Source organism: Sardina pilchardus, chromosome 12 (assembly GCF_963854185.1).
Source record: "Sardina pilchardus chromosome 12, fSarPil1.1, whole genome shotgun sequence".
Taxonomy (NCBI): domain Eukaryota; kingdom Metazoa; phylum Chordata; class Actinopteri; order Clupeiformes; family Clupeidae; genus Sardina; species Sardina pilchardus.
The window spans coordinates 27,494,965-27,520,921 of NC_085005.1; the positions used below are offsets into that span (position 1 = coordinate 27,494,965).

Genomic DNA, 25,957 nt, shown 5'->3' on the forward strand with positions numbered 1-25,957 from the left:
TCCAATTCCATGGAAAGCAGTTGCACATACACCTGAAGTAGTCCATCTGCATTTTTGAATAACCTAAGCAAAATGACTGACTATAAAATGGAAATATGAATGCCTGTTAACTTTTCCAAAGCCAAGATATTGAAAAAGACGGTTGAAGTTAGGAAACGCAGTGTAAATGGTAATACACAATTCGCATGTTGTCACTTCAGGACCGTGGACAGTTCTCCGGACAGACAGCCACATCTCCCTGTTGCGCGCTTGTGCTTTGCTTTCCTTGCAATGCTTAGCCATGCAGAAAGGCATCACGACAACCATCGCTACAGAAAACAATATTCCTTGTTTTTTTGTCTCTCCTCTGTGCTATGAAAATGTTCCTCTTTCACATGACTTCAAACCAAAACAAACTTTCTGAAAGTTATACAGTAAATTAATATTCTGGTAATAAAATGCTTGGTTGAGGACCTTTGCATGATCTTTGGGAGCAGCAACGTAGCAGGTTTTGCGTTTGTTTCTTTAGCCCATTATTTGCTATCAGCACAATCACTGCATTGCATCGGATCGAATCTGTAAAGCGGGAATAAAAGCTGAATTTAAGATCCTTTAAAACAAAAAAAAGAAAAGAAAAGAAACCTGCCTACAGGTCTTTGCCATGAAAACAGTCTGCTTCATGCTCACCGTCAGTTGTCTCTGAAACACTTCCCTGTCTCAGTCTCCTAATTTACAAGCAGTTTATGCACTTGGACTGACGTCAATGGTGGTATCTTGGATGTATATAACCATTCAGCATGATGCTTGATGGTCCAGTCTCTTTGGCCGGACTTTCCAATTCGGTTGTCGGACGAAACACTTCTTAACCAGCGAAAAGGAAACTTTGAGATACAGGAGACGAGTCGGTACGTACGCTATTTATTGGATTATGGGTTTCTACTTTTATTTGATAGTTTTATATTTTCTGGCTTTCAGATTCATCCAAAAGCTTATAATTCTTCAATTTGTGATAATTAAATGTAAAGTGACCGTCTCTCCATATTTCTTGTGTTTGATATAGGACTAATCTCAATCAATATCTTTATTTTTTAAAAGAATGTTGTTTTGTCGCATGCCCATCCCGAGTCGTGAAAATAGCCTAGGCTATGTCCCAACGCAAGAGTCCCACTCTTGTGAACAGTGACTAGGAATGTCTCCATGCACTGTCTCATAGGCTAATTCTAATAGTTTTGTATCTTTCTTTTGCAGGCTGCCCTCACCCAGCGCGTTCATTATGAAGCCAACTCCTTTGGTCCTGTTAATAGCCACGATTCTGTTGTCCAGCCACATTCACCCTAATGTATGTCGACCCCTGAGCGCTTTTGATGGCCATGGGTACAAGAGTCAACTGGACGAGGTGTTGCTAAAAGCAGGTGACTCTGCTGTGTCGTATCTAATCGGAGAGAAGATTTTGCAGTACTTGCAGAAAAACCCCGGTCTTCAAAGAGGTCTTTCGCGTGTTCACGTTGACAGCTTCGCGACTCCTCTCTCCGCGGATGGACTTGCTCACTTGACGCGCAGTTTGACGCCGAGGGTAGAAGTCCGTTCGTCGGAGGAGGGAAACAGTCTGGAGGATCTCGTGGAGTTGTCCAAGAGAAACGACGATCCTCCAATCTCAATTGATCTCACTTTCCACTTGCTGAGAAATATGATTGAAATGGCACGGATCGAGAACCAAAGGGAACAAGCGGAGCTAAATCGCAAGTATCTAGATGAAGTTGGGAAGTGATGACACCAGATGAACTGACACCGTGATGAAGATGAGATTTTCCCAATAAATGCAGTATAGAAACCACGTTATATCAGCATTTTACCTTATTTTTGCTATCTTGTCAAAATTATTTTTTTTTCCAACATGAGAAGAAACATCACCCACCCTCTGACGCACCGGCGCTGGATCAAAACGCATTCCATCCAAGACGACCACACGGACTGGACTATACTTAACAAAGTACTGAAAGAACTCAGAACAATAACGTATAGGTTATCGAAATTATGGCCCTTATCTTAAGCTCACCTTGCTTGTGATGTAGCCTATATATTGACGATATTAGCGTGTTTGAATATTGATGAGAAATGCACCAAGTCATCAATGTAATGTGGTAAATCTCATTAACTTGTGTGCCTGTGCGCGTCAAAATTTAAGTTTCGTCCAAATTTGTTACTGTCATTTCGTGCTGCATTTACCCTCCTAGACTGATATGATCTTCAAATTTGTGCAAAAATGTGCCCCAAACAGATTTGTGATTTTGTGAGAATAGGGATTTGTATAGTGCAGTGAATTGAAGTTCAACAGGTGGCCATATCCAACCCAGTTAGTCACTGACTCCGGGAAGGAACCATTCCAGTCACCAGCAACAGTCATTAATAACTTTTGTGACGAATTGTAGTTAAAAGATAATCATCCCAATAAAATAATTCAATAAACTGATTACATCTGCTCAGTTGTAAGAGGGATGCGGATTTATGGTCAGACCTAATCCCTCGTGCGGCGCATCTGATTTCTGGAGGGCATATCACATTCGGAGCACAAGCGCTTAGCCTACTGTTTGTTTTTGGGAGGGGGTCACTCATTCTGATCTTATAGTCATTGTCATTCCACAACCCCATCTGCACTTAAAGCCTTTTTTTTTTTATCTATCCGAATCATTGCAATGTCTTTACCCTCAGTATAAACGTACCTGGAATACACAAATAGCTATTAAAACCAGAAGCTGTGACCAAAATGTGTCAACATTCCTTGGAATACTGCTTTTAGGAACCAAGGTAAATCGCCCAGGATTGCTGTACAAACGTATATAGTGTATATTGCTGATTATGCTGTAAACAACCATGTCTGAAAAAAAAATGCTGAATATGACTTTGTAATTTTATTATGAAAATGTTATAAAAATAAATAAGACTATTTATTACTAGATGCACAAGTGATCCGTCTGATAGTGAACTGTCAAGAATATGCTATGCTGTTTAATCATTTGGGCCTTGATCAAGATATTTGCAGACGTCATGCTTTAGTCTACATAATATGCAATTGCTTTCCCTGTCTGAGAAATGATGATATTCTGAACTTCATCCCCTACATCTAATATGTTTGTCACTGGTGTTCTCACATCAGTAATTATAGTCATCAGGTGGACAGATACACCAAGACTGTGAGTTCCCTCAACATGTCCATCAGGACAGTTGCATTTATCTCTCATGGCACTGTTCAGTTTTGAATTTTGAAGTAAAAGAAAAAAAAAAATAATCTCACTAGCTATCCTTACGAACGGCAAAACCAATTGGCTAGCCACATCTTTGTCTATACCTGAATGAAAAACATTTTCAGTGCTGTGAAATGAATGTTTATTCTTCTGATAAAAAAGTACAAGCTTAAAAAGGATTAAACCACATAAACAATCACATCAGGTGAGACTATAGTGTTTACTCCAAGTTTTTGTCACAATAAACTTGTGTTTAAATGAAGTCACTACAAGAACCTTAACCTGCAACATTTCTATCACATTCAGATGAGCAATCCAACAAATCCTCTTGTTCTGTCAGATACACCATGACATTACAAAGTATCTATCATGTACTATCATCAAGTATCTATCATGTAAGCTATGACATAAATGCACATGTTATTGTTGTCAGGTGAAGACATGGGAACTCAGTAACTACCACAGGCAGTGCACAACACTGTTAAGCAACTCCTGACCTCAAACTCAGGAGAATGCAACAGGGGGAAATAGCGCAGTATCATCATGTCCCAAACATCACTTGAATCATGCATGGCTTGGGGCTTAAGCTCGTCTTTAGCGCTCCTCCAAACAGCAAAGGAAGGCTCCCGTTTGTTCGCCGACGGGATTAAGGAAAGCCTCCCTCCCTCGTAGCGCCTTGTCATCCTTACAGAGGATGCCCTAAGAGGGTGAACGAGAGGAAATGAGGAGGAAAATGGGCAGTATTGTCCTCTGTGTTTGACATGAGCTATTTTTACGTCTGGGTTTTTGTGTTGAGGAAACAGGGGAGAGGGCGGTGGGCGGTGGGGAGAGGGCGCCGCATGAATATCCCATGCAGCATCTCACACAGTGAGACAGTTTGTGTGTGTGTGTGTGTGTGTGTGTATCCCATGCAGCATCTCGCCTCAAATCTACCATGGGCTGCTTCACTAAGGGGAGGAATAGATTGGGAGATTATTACATAAAAGTCCTAGAGCCCCATCTCAGTCATTTCACTTCCTCAAAGGCCCCTCTCACCATCAACAGCACACTCACTCTAGCCACACAGACAAATGGCCCCTGCGTAACGAGTTTCCACATAACCACAGAGACACATCAAAAAACGTCCCCGTTATAAGAGCTTCACGAAAAGAGTTATTTTTCATGTCACGGTTCTTCACGAAAAGAGTTATTTTTCATGTGTTCTTGTCGGGTGCTGATGACACGAGACACACCACATGGCCAGAGGCACTGGTAACTGGGTCTCATCCTCAAGCCTGTATCCATCAATGTCCCTTTTCTTGTAGGAGAGAAAGAGAGACGGCTTCATTTGGCTGTGGACTTGGGGTTAGAATAAGAGAGGTCTATAGCACAGAGGCCAGTGTTCACAACTGTCTGTGATGCCATCATTGTAACTCCCAAATTGCGTTCATTTTTTTTTTATCCCGGATTCATCCAGTGGCTCATTTATTTTTCTCTTTATTCATACCCTGTTCTGAAGAGTAATACTGCACTCGATTGCGGTCCTCTTATTTATTAGACAATTTATATGACTTTTGTGCTTACTTTTCCTTTCCTTCAAGTTACTGTCTGAAGTATAATGAAGTACATTATGGTCCGTTATCTGCTATATATGAATGTTAGACGTATTACCTTTGGCACACTTTATCATTTTCTATAGTGACTTGAATATTTTAGAAAAAAACTCACATTCATGCTGGCTCTTGTTATAAAGCTATACATTTTATGAATGGTAATGCCCTTGAAAACATACCCCTGTTAAACTAACACTGCTCCACTGCTCCACCAGTCAATGAAATGTGTTATTAAAAGCAAAAAATTCCCAAAAGGCATATGCGCTGCTTATAGCCTAATAATTATTCATCAGCAATTACATTATCCATTGGAAAACCGCTCCTTAAAACCCATGGGATTGTTTTAATTTGTAATGCACCATGCTAACTGTATCGCTAATGGAGAATATATGCAAATAGTCAAGTCAGTCTCAATGAAGCTGAGTCATTCTGGACCCACAAGGCACCAATCAGGTAGATTTGCCAAGACAGAGCATATATAATCCAATCATGTGCTTATTGACTGCATGAGTAATTAGACAACATGTTCAAGCCTGGCAAAACACCAATTATCTGCAAGTGACTGCAAATGTAATGGTTGTCGCCCCCCAGATACAGTTAAACAGTCCCTGCCTGACTTATCCTGTGATGGCGTATACATCAGCTGGCAGACTGGGCCTTAAATATAAGTTATTTTTTACACTTACAGTTGCCGGGCGGAACAGGGATACTATACAACCACTGGATAAGCAGGTGAATGATTGTGTAGCACCCATCTGCATGACACTGTACATTGGCTTAACACTGGGTTAGGGCATAGTCTTATTATTATTCTGTTGATTATTTTCTTGATTAATCAATCAATAGTTTAATTGATTAAAATGTCAGAAATGACAGAAATGCTCCTGATCACTCAATAATCAATGTTCTCCAAAGCCCAAGGTGTTGTCCTCAATTGCCTTGTTTTGTCTACATCCCAAACATTTAGTTTGCTGTCACTTAAGAGTTGGTAAAGTAGAATGTATTAGAGGCTACAATCAGTGAATTCTGAAGCATTTTCCTTAGTTAAATGATTCCCAAAATAGTTGCCGATTAATTTAATGGCTGACAACTAAGCAATTAATTGATTAATTGTTGCAGCACTCCACTGAATTTATGAATACCCTGTTTGTTTGTGTTTGTTTGTTTGTGTGTGTGTGTGTGTGTATGTGTGTGTGTGTGTGTGTGTGTGTGTGTGTGTGTGTGTGTGTGTGTGTGTGTGTGTGTGTGTGTGTGTGTGTGTGTGTGTGTGTGTGTGTGTTGTGTGTGTGTGTGTGTGTGCGTACGTGCGTGGATGGGGCAACAAAAAGGAGAGGGATACAGTCTCAACTGGGGTTCTGCTGCTTCAAGACTCCTGCGCTTATGAACACATCATCTTACATAGCTGTGAGTTGAGCGGTTAAAGGAACACTTCACCGTTTTTTCATATTAAACTACATTATTCGCTTAATTAAAACAAGTTGATACATACCTCTCACGTTTCAATGCGTGCACTCACTGGCTCTGGCGTGCGGTGCAACTTTGATAGCACTTGGCTAGCCCAGTGCATAGGATCCAAACAGAGATGAAGTTAGAAGTGACCAAACACCTCCATGTTTTCCCTATTAAAATACAGTTACACGAGTAGTCACACGACCAAGTATGGTGAGACAAAATACAACGTGGTGCATTTCTAAGCAGGTAAAAGGGATAACTATTGTGTGGCGGATAATATTGGGAGCACTTAGACTCTGCGCAGTAATATCCTCACTCCAAAGTGAAACTGAAAGTGCAAGAGTGAGGATATCACTGCGCCACACAATATAGTTATACCATACTTGGTCGTGTGACTACTCGTGTGTTTGGTCGCTTCTAACTTCATCTCTGTTTGGATCCTAATGAATGCATTGGGCTAGCTAAGTGCTATCAAAGTCGCGCCGCGCGCCAGAGCCAGTGAGTGCAGGCATTGAAACGTGAGAGGTATGTATCAACTCGTCTTAATTAGGGGAATAACATAGTTTAATATGAAAAAAAACGGTGAAGTGTTCCTTTAAGGGAGACGTCCTGCGCTTATGAACACATCATCTTAGATAGCTGTGAGTTGAGCGCTTAAGATGTCCTGCGCTTATGAACACATCATCTTAGATAGCTGTGAGTTGAGCGCTTAAGGGAGACATCCTGCGCTTATGAACACATCATCTTAGATAGCTGTGAGTTGAGCGCTTAAGATGTCCTGCGCTTATGAACACATCATCTTAGATAGCTGTGAGTTGAGCGCTTAAGGGAGACGTTCTGCGCTTATGAACACATCATCTTAGATAGCTGTGAGTTGAGCGCTTAAGGGAGATGTCCTGCGCTGGAGTAGAAATCACGGCTTGACCTCTTCGCACACCCACCAATGAGGAACTCTCATTATAGAGCCACTCTTTCGACACGTGAGCATGTACTCGCTTGCCATCTCTGGTGGCGGCCATCGATTAATCCTCTTTGTACGTCAGCGCCGCTGGTCTGCACAGCACCCATCAATTCATCCAGGGCAGGTGGGGGGCGGGATGGGGCCGTCGGGGGGGGATGACAGCCATGCTGACAAGGTCGGTGCCTGTGAACACTCCTGCCGAGCCCCAGGGCCATATATTGTGTCGGCCATAAAGCCTGGAGCGGTTATTAAGTAATGAAAGGTGACAGAAACGGCACTCAAACACTAGCCCAGAGCCAGGAGGAAGCAAAGAGATCGCCGCCGAGATAGACAGATAGATGGACAGATAGTGGAGAGAGAGAAGAGGAGAGAGAGAAGAAGAGACAGCAGGGCTTTTGACTTGAGGAATAGATCAAATAAGCCAACCTTCTCCTCTCCTCTCCTGTCCTGTCCTGTCCTCCACTGTGTCCCCCCAACTGTGGCCAGGCGGACGGAGACAGCATCCTCCTCTGGGCGTTTTTGGCAGTTTTTTTGTCTTTTGTTTTAAAGTATATTTTTTGCCCTTTTTGCCTTTATTATTATAGGACAGAGAGTGGGAGAGAGAGATGGGGTGGTATCGGGACATGACCGCAGGGCGGATTCGAACCTGGGTCTCTGTGGGCACCCAGACCCGTATATGGCATGAGCGCTGTAGCCTGCTGCGCCACAGCACCCCCCCTCTTGTCTTTTGTTTCATTCTATTTCGCTTATTCATAGGACAGTGTAGATTAGACAGGAGTTGAATGGAGGAGAGAGATGATGGAGAGTGCCCTCAAGAACTGACCACAGGTCAGACGTGACCATGGGTCTGTGGACCCCTGTGAGACCGAGGCCGCTGCTGTGACACCCGGGGAGGCTGTTTTCTGTTTTCTTCTGTTTTCTTTTTCTTTCTGTTTTTGTTTCTCTCTCTGTGAGACTGCAGACTCACTCAGCTCATCACATTCTCCGCGGGAGCTGAACGCTTCTTTTTTCTCTTCTTCTCTGTCCTGGGACGGAGGTGTGTAGGCAGCAGGTGACGCAGCTCTCCTGGGGACGGTGGGGGACGGTGGGGGGTGGAGGTCACCCACAGTTTAGCCACCGCTGAGCTGGCGCCCCCAGGACTGTCCAGCTTGGAACTGAGCCGAATGCCGATTACAAGAACAGGCAGGGTGTGTGTGCATGTGTGTGTGTGTGTGTGTGTGTGTGTGTGTGTGTGTGTGTGTGTGTGTGTGTGTGTGTGTGTGTGTGTGTGTGTGTGTGTGTGTTTGTGCGTGCGTTTGTGTGTGTGTGCGTGTGTGTGTGTGTGTGTGTGTGTGTGTGTGTGTGTGTGTGTGTGTGTGTGTGTGTGTGTGTGTGCGTTTGTGTGTGTGTGCGTGTGTGTGTGTGTGTGTGTGTGTGTGTGTGTGTGTGTGTGTATGCGTGTGTGTGAGTATGTGTGCTCGTGTGTTCTGGGAGGTGAAGTGCCAGGATAACCACAGCAGGATCACCCTGTTGATTCAGAGTGGTTGCTGACCTTTGGTGAAATGGTGTAAGCGTGAGGGAGCGCCCACACACACTCTCACTCACACTCTCTCTCTCTCTCTCTCTCTCTCACACACACACACACACACACACACACACATACACTCACAGCCGGACTTCCCCACTTTCTCTGTAAAGCACCTGCCCCCCTTTTCTCTCTGGTGGCCTCCCACACACACACAGCCGAAGCCATCCTGATGGGCAGAATTTAAATTGGGATATTGCACTGTGCACTTCTTCTCCTTGGCCCGTATTCATAAAGCATTTGATCTTGCCAATAAGACTACTTTCTCCTCAATTATCTCTTAAAAGCTATTCACTAAGATGCTGAGACCAACATTTATTGAGGAAATATGCTAACTCCAAAGATAAGAGAATGGCTCTAATGCTATGCTAATTGTCACGTGAGCTTGCTTGCAGTGGCCTCAGTGATTGGTTGATGAGTGGCAGCCTGGCAGGTACTGGCGAGTAGGCATACGCTACATGTCTACTATAAAGGACGGGACATAGATAAGAACATAAAGAAATAGTAATGTTATGCATTGACTAAACACCATGGATTGACAGTAACTTCACAAATCTTTATGATCACGTATTTTATGATCACACTTTTGCATAGACAGGAGGTGATTTAATAAGATTTACAATAAAACTTTACATTTAGTTTGCATTTGTAAATGAATGGTTTTGTTGGCGGTCACGGTTTTGCATCACTGACAAGCTGCACAACAACTCCCTTGTGATTGACATCTTGTGAAAGTGATTCTGCATGTGTATTCTGAAACATTTGATGTGGAATGACACAGATGGCATTTGAGAACCAGTCTTGGTACCTCTTGACTACTTTTAAGCTCTCTCAGACTTAGGTGTTACTTTTAATGCTGAAATATGATGTGAATTAATCTTAGTTAAAAATCACTAAAATAATAAAAGGCTGACAAGTCCATTATTGTTGAGCTACTATTAGCCCCAAGGTTATTTCTGAATATGAGCCCTGGACTTTATGATGTTAAGCATAAACAAGTGGCAACTCTCATTTTATTTTTCATTACATTTATTTTACAGAGTACTGTAACAAATTAATGTGTCAAGGCACTTTACAAAACTCAGCTTGAATTGAATCACCCTCTGTCCACAGCTAAATGAATCAAGAACATCTCTCAGTACTCCCAGTGTTTAAGGTTTAAGACGGGTTTAAAGCATCTAACTAGGCAAACTAGTTATTTGGCAACCTGCAAAGCAATGGCACCGTGCTGTCTGAACAGTATCAGTATTCAGATATTCAGACATGACAGCGACAGCTTCTACGGTCACTACAACCCACCAAGCAGCTCCTTGTGTCATTTATACAGTCGCTAGTGGACTCACAGCGCACATTCCCTCCCTTTGATGAAAATGATCCATCTGCTAGAGGTGTGTGTGTGAGTGTGTGTGTGTGTGTGAGTGTGTGTACAAGGGGGGAGAGGATTGATTACTGGGATGGGGTGGTGTTGGTGGTGGTGTGGGGGGGGTCACGACTGCTCTTTTGTATATGGGTCCGCTGGGGGTGTAAACACAGACGTTTGATCCATATCCAGAGATGAGGGGAGGCGTGAGTGTTTCCCAGCCTCCACACCCCATTACTGTCTGGCCCATTCCTGCTCACTGGCCATGGATCAGAGGCAAAGCAGCCGCACCGCACCGCACCCTCTCACTTAAGGAGCGTGAATGGCCACACCAAATGTACAGCAAGAGTGGTGGCAGGTGGCGAGGTTTAAACGCAAGAAAGTGGATGAAAGCTTTGGGTTCTGCAATTTGCCCATAAGAGCCCTTTTTTTTGTCACGTGTGAGTGAGCATTCTAGCGTGATGGGCGTTTTCATTAGCCAGCCACACGTTTGCTTTGGGAGTGCGTCATATGAGAGAGGACTGAGAGGGGAGCACTGCATGAGTGCAGTCAGCCTCTTTTATTGCCGCAAGAACATTATTTTAACCTGATGAAGCGAGCCGTAAAAAAAAAATAGAAGCATTAGAGTGCTTCTCAGTAAATCACAATTTGTAATACCATTTTTTTTTTTTCTAGATCTTTCAAAGAACTGAAAGACCTTTTCCCGCCGCAACGGTCTAATGTCCCTGTCTATTTTCAGTCAGCTCAACAGGTCTTTCACCAGACCACCTGATATCAATCTTAACATGAGCATGGGTCCATTTGGTGCGGGTTGGGTTGAGGTCAGACCTGATCAGGTGAAGTGGGCTTAATATCGGGCAGGGTCTCCATCTACACCACCAGGCAGGTCCTCACCCTCTTCCTCCAGATCATCATCATCCTCATTCTGAGAGCCTACACGGCAGAATCAAAACCAATCACAGCATTAAAAAGCACTGTAGGGTATCAATCAGGTGAGAAGAAGTCATGTCAAACTATTACCGAGAATCAATGCCGTGGAAACCACGAATAAAAGACAGACATAATGTTACATCTCAAACATTAGGTTCAAAGTGCATCGGCACATGATTTCCTCCACCAGACTGAACATCGTCGTGGAGATGAAAAACGCTGGCTGGGCTACTTCTAATAGACTAACCCAGAGATGACCGGAGCACTCAGATTACTAAATAACTTTTTTATTGTGGTGCACAAAAGACTGACGTTTCGACGCACTGCGTCTTCTTCAGAGGACTGTGAGCACCGACAAGGCTTGAGCGCAAGTGACACCCCTTCTACATCGTCGTGGAGATGTTGTTGTGTGTAACTTCAGCTTCCTGCAGTACCTGTCTGGAAGTCAATGTTCCTGAGCACATCGGCGGCGTCGTCCGTGTCGACGACAAAGTGGGCCATGCTCTCGTAGCCGGCCTCAAGCCGCTCCAGGTTGGAAGCCTCCGCCATGGCCGTGATCCTGCAAAGGACAAGGGCACGCGGCGTTAAGGTCGCGCCCCCGCGGCATCGGAGGTGATGGGGACAACCGCGGACTTCCTGTCCGCCCCCCTCCACCCGCTGTGGAGAGGGGGTGGACAGGATAGCGGACTGTCCGTCACCCCCGCTGCCTCTCAAAGGCGAGTCGTGAGGCCGAGGTGAGGTGCTGCCCCCGCATCTCTACAGGTGAAGCTCTGGTTAGGCCAAAGAGACACACACATGCACACACACACACTCACACACACACACACACGCACACACACGTGCACACACACTCACACACACACACACGCACGCACACACACGTGCACACACACACACACGCACACACACACGCACACACACAAACACGCACACACGTGCACACACACACACACACACACACACACACACACACGCACACACACACACACACACGCACAAACGCACACACACACACACGTGCACACACACACACACACACACACTTACACACACACACACACACACACACACACACACACGCACACACACACCACACACATATAAACACACCACACTCACAGCAAAGCAGTGTCCTCCATGCAAGTGTGTTATTTATTTCATTCTGATATTTTTTTCACGCGGCTTTTTGGTCAGTTTGTTCTCACGAACAAGTAGTGTTGGTCATGAATCATTAGCCACCTCATCACACAAGCCGAGCAGGGTGCCAGGAGGCAGCACTAGCAACGCTAGCAACGCTAGCTCCAGCAGCAGCACTAGAGCAGCACACCGTGCCATCCCAGCTGAGCTAGCGCCAGTAGCGGTGTTAGCGCTCGCTCCCTCTGAGTCAGGAGTGACACCTCTGTTTGGCAGCACTGCACAGCAGCAGAGCACTACAAACCAAGAGACTCAACATTGGAACAGCCTCACTCACTCACTCACTCAGTCACTAGTGCACACACTCACTCACTCACTCATGCACACACTCATGCACTCATTCACTCACTCATTCATGCACACACTCACACACTCATGCACTCACTTCTTAAACACATCCTTGGCACACTAGGGAGAGGGAGAAAAAGGAGAGAAAAAGAAATGAAAGTGATGAAAAAAGAAACGAACAAGCAATAAGAATTAGCCATGAGGAAGCCACCTGGAAAAACAAGGGAAAAAGAGCAAAAGAAGAATAAGAAGACAAAGATGAAGAAGAAACAGTAGAGGAAGAGGAAGAGCAAGAGGAACGGGGAGAAAGGCTCAAGCAAACACACAACTAAGTGTTGTGCCTGCGGCCGCGTCACCTTTTAAAAAGACAAAGTGCCACAATCTCGGCTCCTGCTCTGAAGTTTACACACCTCGCCATTTTCAATCTCTAGTTTTTAAGGAGGGGAGCGTCTAGGTGAGAGAGCACACCTGCTGCACCGGCCAGAGCATCAGGCCAGGCCATAAATGACCATGAAGGATAAAAGAGGGCAGTGGGGGGAAAAAAAACACTTTTCCTAGAAAGCAAGGTGAGCAGGGATTTAAAAAGTAGATACCTTACAGCTGGTCATGAAAACGCAAAAGTTCTCATCACTCATTCTTCTTATTTACAACTATGTCCTTCAGCCTCTGTGTTTGCCTTCAGTTTTAACTTTATATTTTTTAACACAAGGGGATGGAGGTGTATGTCTACTTGAGGGCACTAACTGACTGGCCTCGATCCAGAGCAGTGACTCTCAACCTTTTTTTAATGAATGCATCCCAGGTGTTGGTTTACGAGTGCCAGATTCATGCAATCTGATTGGAATTTGATGTCTTGTAGAATTTGCACAATTTGATTGACTGGTAGTATCCTGATATTTGATTGGCTATTAGCTATTGCAATATTCCAATAGCCAAGTCAGATTGCAGGATTCTGCTAGTGAATGAAATTGCAGGATAGTGGCAGCCAATGACTGCCACACAAAGCCAAACAGGAGCAGCAGATGGCTGACAAATACCATCAGAACATCAATAAAACCCAGAAGCCAGATTTCTGGTGAACTTCACTATTTCTCCTTGATTCATTTCTCAAATATAATTCTGAAACCCAATGACTCACTGTGTGTTCACACCGCGGGCGACTTGAGCTTCCAAAGATTCCGGAAGTCATTCATTTTCAATGGAAGACGGCTTCTCTCAGCTGCCAGCAGCGACCAATCCGTCGGCGTCACGTTTTGGGCGTCTTGAGCGACTAGAGAAAGTTGAAAGTGGCTCAACTTTATGGTAATGAGCTATGACGTGGTTCAGCGACCAAACGACCAGAAATGAACACAGAATGCTACTACGTCAGAGCGGCCAAAGCATCCAAGCTTCCCACGACGTCCTTGACGCGACGTCCAGAGCGATTTTGGAAGCTCAAGTCGCTCTTGGTCTGAACGCACAGTCATAGGACCAGTAAGGACTAGATGGGAACGTATGATCATCTCCCTATATTTTTTTTTATTTGTTTCATAAAATTTACATAATCTGTTAAGATTCAAGTTCAATATGGCAAAAACGTTGTTGAAATATCACTGAACTTCACCTTATCCAAATTCTACCGCTATAATGGAGATTATAACTTTACTGAGTTGACACTGATGAGGGCGTACAGTATATGAAACTAAAAAGAAAAACAAAAAGAAGACCAAAAAGTACTACAAAAGAACTAAAAACTCCTAATAAATAAATTCAAGAATAATTCTGCAACACTTCAAAGACAACATGACATAATAATACATAACATAATATAGATGAATTTGCACCAGTCTAGTTGGGGAAAAAGAGGGACGATGCAGTGGACAAATGCACCCCATTTACCCTCTGCAGTCTTTCTCCCCCAACACCCCCAACATCTGCTGAACCGCCCCTGTCAGGGCCTCCTTTATTGCCCCTGCTGAACATCCATGGTGCTGGTGCTAATTTTTGGGGCTGATTCCAGTCAGAGGGGATGAGACCAGACCAGGACCCTGGCGGTGGCGGTGGCCTTGGCTACAGGAGCTGGCCTTTTAATCAATGTCTTTTTTTTTTTCTTGGGCCTTCTAAACAAGAGATGCCCGTGATCTACTGGCACGCAGAAGTGCTGTCAATCACTAGAAGCACGTGCTGCAATTGGGCCTCTGATGTCTAGAGCCCACCCACCCCCTCTGCTCGGTCCTGTCCAGTGATATCACACAGTGACATACAGCCTTGGACTCTCTACTGATCAATAGTTTGCAATGAATTTCCGAGGAACAGACCCGAGGAAATATTGGGGGAGGCTAGCGGCCGTTTGTGGGCTCTTGAGGATCATCAATATGTTTCACTGTAGCTGCATGAAATGCACTGTAGCGAAACTCACAACAAAATACAATTCAAGAGGTCAAATAAAACACTTCTCTGTAGACGTCTCTCATGCATACATCACGTAAAAGTGACGTGTATTTAGATGGCACTTTTATCTCCAGTGACATGGACTCAAGATTTGAACCCAGGCCCATGCTACCGTTGCCCACCATACATTTCAATTGAATTGAATTGAATTGAATACTAAAATATTATTCACTTTTAAGCATGCCGACATGACACTACTGCATTGGGCTTGTGAAGGACACACACACACACCCCCACACACACACACACACCTGCAGGAACACGGGCATGTGTGGCTCCTCCATGGACTGGATGGCCGTCTCCACCAGCTTGACGGCGGCCTCCAGGTGGTCGCCGTGGCGACGGAGGAGCGAGCGCGCGTGGCGCAGCTTGCGGTCCTGCTCGCGGCTCACGCTCTCCACCAGCTCCTTCTTGCGCTCCTCCAGGACGCTGTACAGCCCGTCGAACTGGTCGCACAGCGTCTGCTTCTGCCGCCGCCCGTTCTCCTGCAGACAGGTCAGACCTCCACGTGGTCAGCCGTGGTCACTGTGTGTGTGCTTTCAATGGCTGGGTTTCCCAGATTCGTTAAGAAGCTCTTAAGTGCTGAGAACTTCTTAGGAGCGCTCTAAGAACGTTCTAAGAACGTTCTTAAGAAGTTCTTAGCACGTAAGAGCTTCTTAACGAATCTGGGAAACCCGCATCTCACTCATTGTCACGTAATCAGAGCCGTCGCATCTAAGGGGTCCAAATCATTAGTATCAAATCCTCATCTGTATGATATACAATAGACTTCTGTCATCTGTTCTAACACTGTTCTGTTCTGATTCGGATTCTGATGGCTCTAAGACCGGGCCCCCAAAGCCACAGACCATATAATATGCAATAACGTTCCAGTGTCCACTGTCCAGTGTGGAACAATGCTTTGACAACAATAGGCCTATATAAGCTTGACATAGAAGTGGAAGTGCTCAATGTAAATTTCAAAGGAAGAGAGATTTATTAAGGACATTTTAATGTCTAAATACTATGTAAGCAATGTTGTCTCATATATTGTGACTGTCATGGTAATAGAACCCATGATGAGGTGATGAATGGACCTGTGGTGGCCAATGGTGTCTACTCTCATGTTAATGGTTCTACTGTCTGCATTATAGGTTCTAATCTGGTTCTGTTGTCAGCATGACAGCTCTGCTTCACACCTCATTGGTTCTACTGTCACCGTGGTGGTTCTGCTCTTACCTCTATGTTCCTGCAGATGTCCTCCATCTGGGAGATGATGGCCTGCATCCTGTCATTTCCTGCCACCAGGATCGCTATACCATCACTAAGCTCTGTCTAGGATCACACGGAAGAGAAAGAGGATTAAAAAAGACATGTAAGAGACCAAGCATGATCAGAAATGAGGAGAAAAGAAACACAGAAAACAACATGGGCCAAAACTGCTGCACGACTGCCTCACCTTACACAGATAAACAAATGTCGCGTTATTGATATGACTGTGTTAACATACAAACAAAATCAGTGTCAGTCCCAACGTGTCATGGCCGCCAGCTGCCCTGGTCAGACCACAAACACAGGGCCAGATTGTGAACTATGGCGACTCGGGGAGAATGGCAGAGGCCGCTCTCGCTGCGATGACTCGCCAAAACTTTACAGCTCATCTGCATTTCTAATTGTGATGTGATTCATGGCACTGAAGGGAAAAAACAATGTGGGAAAAAAAAGGGTGCTGCCTGGACAGGCAAATGTCAGCTCAGCCACCTGCTCGGTGTCACAGCTCCCTCGCGCTGACTCGCACCCATTCTCCATCCTCGCCATTTTCGGCCGCTCGCTCACTCGCTTGCTCGCTCTCTTTCTCAGGCGGATTCTCCCACAGCCCCCTCAGCTACGCGAGTGGCGTCACCAACTCCCAGCCGCCGCTTTCCCCCACGCAGCTAACCCTCAGCGGAGAACGGGCCAACATATGGCGTCCGCCGGGGGATTGTTTATGCATAAATGGTGACGCGAATGCAATGATTTGAGTCATTATTCACCTGGGTGTACCCTTACGGAAATCTCAGGTTTCTGGCGAACGGTTGCTAATTTGCAGCAAGGTCATGTCTTCACATGCAAATCAGGTTAGGTCTGGCAAACAGTTGTGGTTACCTTTTGCCAATGTTGCAGGATATTTGCAGCAATGTCATATGCAAATTGGGTTTGCCACCAGAAATTCAATAGAAGCTTGCCCTTATTGGCCAAGTGGGGTGGCAAATCACTGGCGAACATACCAGTGGCAAACTTCTCGATGTTGCCATAACTTTGCTGGAACTTTGCCTCTAAGAGCAGACATTGGCAAACTTCTGGCAATATTTTCTAGTGATCTAATTTGTATCTAACCCAAAAATCTGCAAATCTGCCACAAACATTTCATTTTTGTAAGGTTAGCCACACCACTTCTCACCTCGATCAACCCCCTCTGCCCGATTTCCCAGGAAAACACACCAGAGGCCTACGAGTCATTCTGCCAGGGAAACTAACAGGCCTCAAGGCCAACCAGGACACTAGTGTCTAGTGTCTAGTGTCTAGGTCACCTGGAGAGACTTCTGTCAGGACACACTCACCAGTGTCTAGTGTCTAGGTCAACCGGAGAGACTTCTGGCAGGACACACTCACCGGTGTCTGGTGTCTAGGTCTTACTCGGGTAGAGTGTGAACAACAATTGCCCGTATCTCACTCGGACATAAGGCTCATGTGGGAACAGTCCGTGGCGTGCCTCTACCCGGGTAAGTATGTCCGGGTGACTTCAAGAAGTCATGTGGGAAAGGGGCTTAGGAGAGCCTTGTGTCAGGACCCAAAGGGAGCCTAATGGCCCAACAAGGCCAAAATGAGCCCGTGGTGTCACTCATTAGTGGCATTCCCATGTCCTCCCCTGAGACGACTTGCGGCTGCCCAACAGTTCGGTCATCACCTTGCGCGAGGAGGGGAGCGCAGTGATGGGTCGGATTCTGGCAGGTGCGAATCCAGATGTGATGTGAAGCGTCTGTGCGCAAAAAAACACCTTGGCCGTGTCCAAATCTGACAGGTGCGATTAAAAAGGGAAAAAGGAGTGGCGTTCAGCCACGGGGTTCGGGACGAGCGACTGTGGCGTGTCCATCTGTGTGACGCATCCAGGGTGTGATGCAGACCCCCGCGGGCGCCAGGCGAGGCCCCCTGCTGGTCGCGCTCGGCACATCTGTGTGCCATGAATGAGAAAGTGTCATCGGCGTCTAGCACTCCCCTCTCTGATCTCACAGCAGCACGGTGCAACCAGCTGCTCAATAGCCGCAGCCATGTGCATTTGGTCTAACTACAGGGAGCGCACGCTGGGACATACTCTATTCACAAAGACAATCTGACACAACAAAGGAAAACACACACACACACACACACACACACACACACAAAATGCAATGAATTTATTCACAATTTAGCCAGTCTGCCACAGCCTTTGATATGATTGCGCCCTCAAACGATTGTCCTCTGATACCCACATCCCCAACCCCTGACCTCCCCACCCCCGCCTGTGGCTCTCTCTAAGATGGCACGATGCCAACTCTCCACAGTCACCATCCTCCCTGGTGACAACCAACCCTCTCTCTCTTTTTTGAGATAAATTCATTGCATGCACGAACCATTTTGTGTGTGTGGTTTTTTTTTAACCTTCTGGCGCTTGTAGACGTTTTGCAGCGGCGCCACCTCGCAGTCCTTGTGCTGGCCGAACACCTTGCACATGGAGCAGGTGGGCCTCTCGCAGCTCAGGCAGTAGATGTTGATGCGCTCGTCCTCGTGCTCCTCGCACATCAGCTGCTGCTGCTGCTGCTGCTGCTCCTGTGGAGGGTGCAGGGGCCTGCGGAGAGGTCAAGGTCAGTGGGGGGGGGGGGTCAAGGTCAGAATAGAATAGAATAGAATATATACTTTTTTGATCCCGTGAGGGAAATTCAGTTCTCTGCATTTAACCCGATTTAACCAAATTAGTGAACACACAGCACACAGTGAACACACAGTGAGGTGAATCACACAACCCAGAGCAGTGAGCTGCCTGCCCAACCAGCGGCGCTCGGGGAGCAGTGAGGGGTTAGGTGCCTTGCTCAAGGGCACTTCAGCCGTGGACTGGTCGGGGATCGAACCGGCAACCCTCAGGTTACAAGCCCGAAGCCCTAACCAGTAGGCCACGGCTGCCCCGTCAGCGGTGAGGTCAATGTCAGTGGGGGGGTCAAGGTCAGTCTGAGGTCACGGACCATCCCACCCATCCCTGACAGCCAACAGCGCAGCAGGTATGGATGTAACTGAAAAGGGAAATAGACTCAAAGTGCACAGTGCTTAACAGGAGGCCCTGATATATGGCAGACAATGTTCAAGAGAATGCAGAGGTTGAGGTTTTATCCAGGGGACTAACACTTCTTAGCCTTGCTCCAGCAATGGAAGATGAATAAACAGTTCACAGTATGCACTCGAGTGACTACACACTCACTCACCTTACATATTCATCACAACAAACCTGAGAGGCAGGAATCGTGGTCAACGCTGGTTTCATGTCATCTTTATGCATGTGACATGAGGTGATTAATGCTGACAGAGAGCGCTAAAGATCTAACAGCAGCTTCCTGTCCAACATGTTATCTGTCAGCAGCCTGAGCCGGCCCATTGGCATTAAGGAAACAGAGCTCATTATGGCTGTGCTTCGCTCACATTGAAATTCCACTCATCTATAGAATTTGTATGAGTGAAATCCGTCACTCAAGAAGATAAGGATAAAAAAACAAGTGCCAGAATTGTGATAATGACCTTGTTGAGAAAGTTTGTTGTGCTGGTCCATGGTAGGCCTGGTGTAAATATTTAAAGAGGTGTTCTTTTTTGTCTGGCTTTTAATGATCAACTTGGCCTTCCTCCAGCCGAGAGAATTAAGATATAACTCGGACTCGGCCTACTTCCCGATGCCGTCTATATAAAGCACCAACATCCAACATCTGCGAACACCTTTTTCCGGATAGACGCAGTGAGTGATGTGATCGCGATCTGTCGGCGAACAGGGGCGGACCGACTGTCAACTCCCTCCTCATGCATGAAAGAGGACCTGCTCAAAACGGAGCACCTTTTCAATTTATCACCAGGCTTTTTAATCTTTGGCCCTGTCAAGCGATCGGCGCTGAAATGTGAGGTCCGTGTCAGCATGATGTGTGCGCTGTGTCAGGAGGAGTGCCCTTAGGTGACTGGGCCACAGCTTAGGAAAGTGCGCCATCTGGTGGATGGCAGGACTAGTGACACAACCTTCACTGCTAATCATTATTATACGTTCTAGTTGTTGTTAATGGTCCCTTTATACCTGAATAAATGCACAGGAATAATATCAATGACGGTGGTTTGACTTACACAAGGACTATACAGTGTTTGTGTTTGTAAATGCAAACTGACTATTTGGTATTGCAACTATTTTGGCATCACAGCCACTTAAGAGAGTGAATATGCAATCTACTGCCTTTTTTGGTATGTACTGTAATAGCATATACTGATGTTAAAGGCCCTATATAATTTCATGAATTTAAATCTCATAAGTACATTGTGAAGTAGCCACATTTAGCCTACAGTATGCTATTACAGAGGGGTACGCTACTGTGGTACGAGGTATGGCTCAGAGGGTCCAGGGTGTAACTGAGTGACTACACACTCACTCACCTTACATATTCATCACAACAAACCTGAGAGGCAGGAATAGTGGTCAACGCTGGTTTCATGTCATCTTTATGCATGTGACATGAGGTGATTAATGCTGACAGAGAGCGCTAAAGATCTAACAGCAGCTTCCTGTCCAACATGTTATCTGTCAGCATCAGTATCACAGTGGAACCAAACAGCCCATAGTCAACACTATCTGTTGCCATGCTGCCGGACTCCTCCAGCGTCTGCCTACAAATGAAACCCATCCCCTCACACAAAAACCCCAACAAAACACCAAAAGCATCTCAATAGATGAAAGTGTGAATAATGAGACACGTCGATGTGGTGAAGATAAAGTTGTTTTGTAAAACAAAGCAGCACAGTAATAATAAATGAATTCTTCAGCCTTCAAACTGTGTGAACTGCACCTATGTCCTGTCTGATCTCGATACCCTGCGTCACACATCTCCTCTGTCATCTCTTTATCTCTCTCTCTCTCTCACACTCTCTCTCTCTGGGTTTACAATCAGGGCTCACAAACAATAACATCTATGTAAACCATCGGACACACACACACTCCTCCACATTCAGATGACGCATGCTCCAGAGACAAAAGTGGACACAGACAGTAAAAAAAAGACCTTATACACACCAGTCCCTCAGCGAGTCAGGCGTCAGTGGCCTTGGAGAACCTGTGACGGCAGCTTTGCTTCACTACCACCAGGATAAAACGCTCTGGTTATATTTAGTGCGTTGGTCTAGTTGTATCATAGGGGATGCAAAGTGTCATTACCAGTGTTTACGAAAGGCTGTTGTCCTACTAAACCAGTGTGTCCTAAACGTTTAGGTGTGTATGGGTGTACAGTATGTTATGACACCAGTGGCTTTGTCTGTGCCCCTACTGCTCTTCAAGAAGACCATTCTGGAAATGACTTGTTAGTTGCCTATAGTATAATACATCACTCAGAACACAGTCTGAATTGCCATTGCATATCTGAAATATGTGACGGCCTGTTGTCCTGCGCTGCTTCCTTGGGTGCTTCTCATTCCTTCCTCGGCCCTCGTCCTCACTGATCTAGATAAAGAAGGATGGGGCGGCAACAATGGGATATCTTTCCAGTGCTACTTATAGATCAGTGGGAAGGAGCCTAGAGGACCGAGCATCGAGGATCGAGGAGGGATGTTGAGAGAGGCCCCTTGTTGTGTCTTGTCTGTTCTGTGTTGTTGCAGTGGGCGTGGCTACAGCTTGTCAGTGAGATTGGGGGCACCTGGGCCCAGTCCACGTCTTTATAAAAGTTCCCGTTCCCTCTGTTTGTTTGGTCATGCAACGTGCAAGAGCATACATTCCATTCATCCAGACACGTACATCACCCCTACTGACCTTACTGATTTCCATACTTCATGGTTGTATTATATGTGGCGTTAGTTTGTTGTATTGTGGTTTCTGTTAGTATTTCCTTGTTATGGTTTAAAACTGCGTCCTTCTATTTTTGTCATGGCATTAGAGCCAGGTCATGACAAATAGAACTTCAGGATCTAACAAAAATATTACCATAAAACTAATACAGCCTCATAAATGACAGGAATGTGCACAATTAGTGTTTGCCTAAGTGTTATAAAGTGAATAGCTGTGGTTTTAAACTCAATGGCAGTGTCTGCTTCACTCCACAGTCTGTTGGTCCTAAGAGAACGTCATCTTAAAACATTGCCATGACTGATATGGCAGATGATAGGCCTAAATCGTACTGTAATGCAGTGAACGGGATAGCATTGAGAAGCCACAGAAACCATGACCTGAAACTGGAAAACTTGGTGTAGACTACTGTCTGCTCATGGTGACATTTAGGAGGCTGGAGCCTGGTCAGATTAGAATATGACCACAGGCTGGCACTTTCTCTTTAGTAAGTGAAGTGAAAATGGACAGGAAAATAGCAGTGTTGGGAAGTAACTGAATATTCTGGATTACGTATTTAAAATACAAAATTTAAATACAATTACTTCAATTCAAATATCGTTACAACTTAAATGGGTTCTCTTCAGAATACAGTTACACTGATAAATAAAGGATTGCATTTTAAGTCATTATTACACATAGGCCATGTTTTTTACTATTTACCACGAAATGTAAAACCTTTCAGGGAATTTAGAATGTAGTAGACCAATAGGGCCTAATACCCAGCATGTTTTAGGGCCGTGAAGGCTCTTGTTTCTTGACAGGGTGTATATAAGGTATATAACTCCTGGTGTGCTGTTGAAATTCCTTAAAAAGAATCTGCTCTGACCTGCTGGACTCCTGCTTGTAGATGTCGATGATGTTCTCCACCAGCAAGTTGCGCTGCAGGCCGTAGACGCCGTGGCGGTCCAGGATCACCTCGTGCCGGCAGGATGGGCAGCGGAAGCGCCCCCCGGTGGTCACGGCTGTGGGGCCGCGGCTCTGCCACATCGGGCTGGACGCCTGGGGGGGGGGGGGCAGAGGGTGGGTGACCGATAGAGAAGGCTCAATGGCTGAGTAAAAGCAACCCTATGCTGGGTAGTGTAGTGGGGGAGAGGAGGGGCACTGTTCTAAACTAAAACCCAGAAAGCTGGGTTACCGAAAATAACCCAACATGAGTAAAAACAACTCCACAAAATGACCCAGCAGCCTGCAGCAGTTGGGTAGAGAATATAACCCAGCATTTTTTAGAGTGTATCTGCTCTACCCGGCTGAAGAGTTGTGCTAATTAGAATCAGCTGGTTTAAGTGAGTGGTTGGCATATGTGGTAGCACTTTTACTTTCTGAAGCTGGACGTTTCCACCTCTGGTGAATGGAATGAAGTTCCAAAAGAGTTAGCTGCATTATGACTGAGTGTCTCATGCATTACATATCTCTGGTGTCTTCATTTCTACCCAGTCCCGCGGCCTTTGCGGCCCACAGGTACAACACTGAATTTTTTTTGCGGCCCTCTGACAGATTAATGTGGCCAGGGGCCCCTAGGCTATACAGTTATTGTGGGGCCCCCAACACACACACACACACACACACACACACACACACACACACACACACACACACACACACACACACACACACACACACACACACACACACACACACACACACACACACACACACACACACACACCAAAACGCTAGGTGCTTTCCCACTGGACAGAGTTCCACTGAATGAGTACCTCAAATCTTCAGTCAGAAAACAGACATTTCAAACTGCAAAGCACATTGTGAAAATATGCCTTTATGTGCTGTGTCTATGGCTCTGATCTAGCCTATATGATGATTCGTGCCTGGCCCTTAAGAATCACTATCAAGTCTGGGCTGCGGCCCTGTGGTTAAGAATTACTGTATAGGCTAAATGTCAGTTCCATAATTTATTCAATTTAATACCAAACGTATACGATCTTTAAAGTCGGTGCACACCTAACACATGAAGAGAATCTTAACCGATTTGTTGCCCTCCGATTGTAAACACAAATCTTATAAGATTCGAACACACAATTGTTCTGTAGATCAGTGAGGATCGAGGCCCGAGGGGCGAGGGAGGACGTATAAACGCTGAATGAGAGGCCCCTTAAGGGTTTTGGACCCTGTGTCACCTCATTGTTATACCCCAGTGAAACAGGATATCATTGATGACTGAAAAGTTCCTAAACACTTTGCTGAATTAAAATGAATTAAATATGGCTCATGGATCATATTTAATTTATATTTCAAATGTATTGGGGTGCCAATAATTGACATATACTAGTATGTGATTTTGTTTTTAGAAATGATTTTTCACTAATGGTTGCTTTATTCTCACACTAAACTTACCTCAAATAAAGATTGTTTTTCAATATAATAGATAAATAAGATTAACAACTGATAGTCGAAATGTTATAAGCCTTTTCAGTCACCTTTAGCAAGGGTGGCAATAATTATTGAGGGCACTGTATTGGAGTCGAAGTGACTTTATGAAAACAATTCAAGACACTCTGGCAGACAGCAGATGAAAGTCTGCAACCCAACAACAGCTAACCTTTCTTGAGTAGATCTGACCCGGCGGTGGCCTCACTGGCTTAGTCTGTTGCTATGTGGGATGCCCTGAGAGTTTCCTCAGCAGTGCTGAATAGCAGAAGTACCGTGCCTCATAAGGCTAACGGGGTGATTTGTCTTGGTTCTGAGGGCCCCGCGAGGCCCCGCTTCCTCCCACCGGATGCAGCAGGTGCTGGGCAGGGCTGACCCGGGGTGACCCTCTTTCCATGGCCCCTCCGCCTGCTTACCTTGCTTTCAGCCAATGAGGTTCCACTTAACCATTTGTTAACATCATCAGCTGATACATACAGAAACTTCTTGACATGCCACCATGTAGCCAGTCAATTGTATTATGGTTAAAATGCCTGCTGAGGAGCATTTTAAGGTTAGAGCACATATCCTCCTTTTCATCAATACCAAAACACATTCTGAAAAATAGTTGCGGTCATCTCATCCTTGACCTTGAACCTTGCAGGCTTCCATACTCCTCCTCCACCTAGCATCTCTCCTTTGGAGGAGTGGAGGTCCTAAAAACCATCACTTCCCTGATTTCACCCTGACCTGTGTTCCCCTTTGTTTTAGCATCACAAATCACACACATGTTTTTCCCCCTTTAGCCATCACCATGTTTGTGCCACGCGATGGGCATCTCACCCCCACGAGGATCCGCCGCTGCCCGCCACACCACCCACTGTACCTGGAAGACGTCGCTGGCACACTTCCTGCACAGGTTGTGCTGGCAGGGCAGGATGACCACGGGTTTGGTGAACATCTCCAGACAGATGGGGCATATGAGCTGCTTCTCCAGGTTGTCCATGGTGCCCATCGACTCCCCCACGGGCGGCTTGAAGCCCAGGCCAAAATTCATTGCCCCCTGAGTGACCTCTTGAACAACAACAACAACAACAAGAAGAGAAAACGGCAGCAGCTCAAGAGGACTCCTCTGAGTGTCTGTGCCCGTCTCTGTATCGCAGCAGCACTGCTCAGACTCTGCTGCTCGCTGATAACCCAGAGTTACCAGACCCCTCCCTGATGGGATAATTTTAGTTTGCTGTTTGCTCTAGGTTAAGTTACTGTCAAAACTGCAACCCCTCCCCTCCCTTCCCTTTACCAAGCATACACACACGCATAAATGAGATTCCACAATTCAGCCTCTCGCTTGTGTTGTGAGGGGCATGGATGGAGGGGTGGTCTGGGCAATTTTTATCCCCTGTAACCTGATAGGTGGAGAGAGAGAGAGAGAGAGAGAGAGAGAGAGAGAGAGAGAGAGAGAGAGAGAGAGAGAGAGAGAGAGAGAGAGAGAG

The 25,957-nt window shown here is 45.7% G+C and overlaps 2 protein-coding genes across 3 annotated transcripts; one reads left to right on the forward strand and one right to left on the reverse strand.

Moving 5' to 3' along the window:
- Positions 1-648: 648 nt before the first annotated feature.
- uts1 (urotensin 1) lies at positions 649-2,978 on the forward strand. The gene is made up of 2 exons (XM_062551018.1): positions 649-884; positions 1,228-2,978. Exons 1-2 carry the CDS (start codon positions 787-789, stop codon positions 1,745-1,747), a joined length of 618 nt encoding a protein of 205 aa, XP_062407002.1. The 5' UTR covers positions 649-786; the 3' UTR covers positions 1,748-2,978.
- Positions 2,979-3,347: 369 nt separating this feature from the next.
- On the reverse strand, positions 3,348-25,617 carry trim54 (tripartite motif containing 54). 2 transcript variants are annotated; one of them, XM_062551017.1, is made up of 9 exons: positions 25,351-25,617; positions 22,927-23,099; positions 18,650-18,836; positions 16,211-16,306; positions 15,244-15,477; positions 12,660-12,682; positions 11,515-11,639; positions 10,979-11,083; positions 3,348-3,920 (listed from the first exon to the last, which is right to left on the reverse strand). In XM_062551017.1, the coding sequence occupies exons 1-8, from the start codon at positions 25,519-25,521 to the stop codon at positions 10,998-11,000; spliced, it is 1,095 nt and encodes a 364-aa protein (XP_062407001.1). In that variant the 5' UTR covers positions 25,522-25,617; the 3' UTR covers positions 3,348-3,920; positions 10,979-10,997. The 2 variants fall into 2 exon arrangements, 1 of the variants encoding a protein (XP_062407001.1); XR_009941001.1 differs by lacking the exons at positions 3,348-3,920; positions 12,660-12,682.
- Between the last annotated feature and the right edge of the window lie 340 nt (positions 25,618-25,957).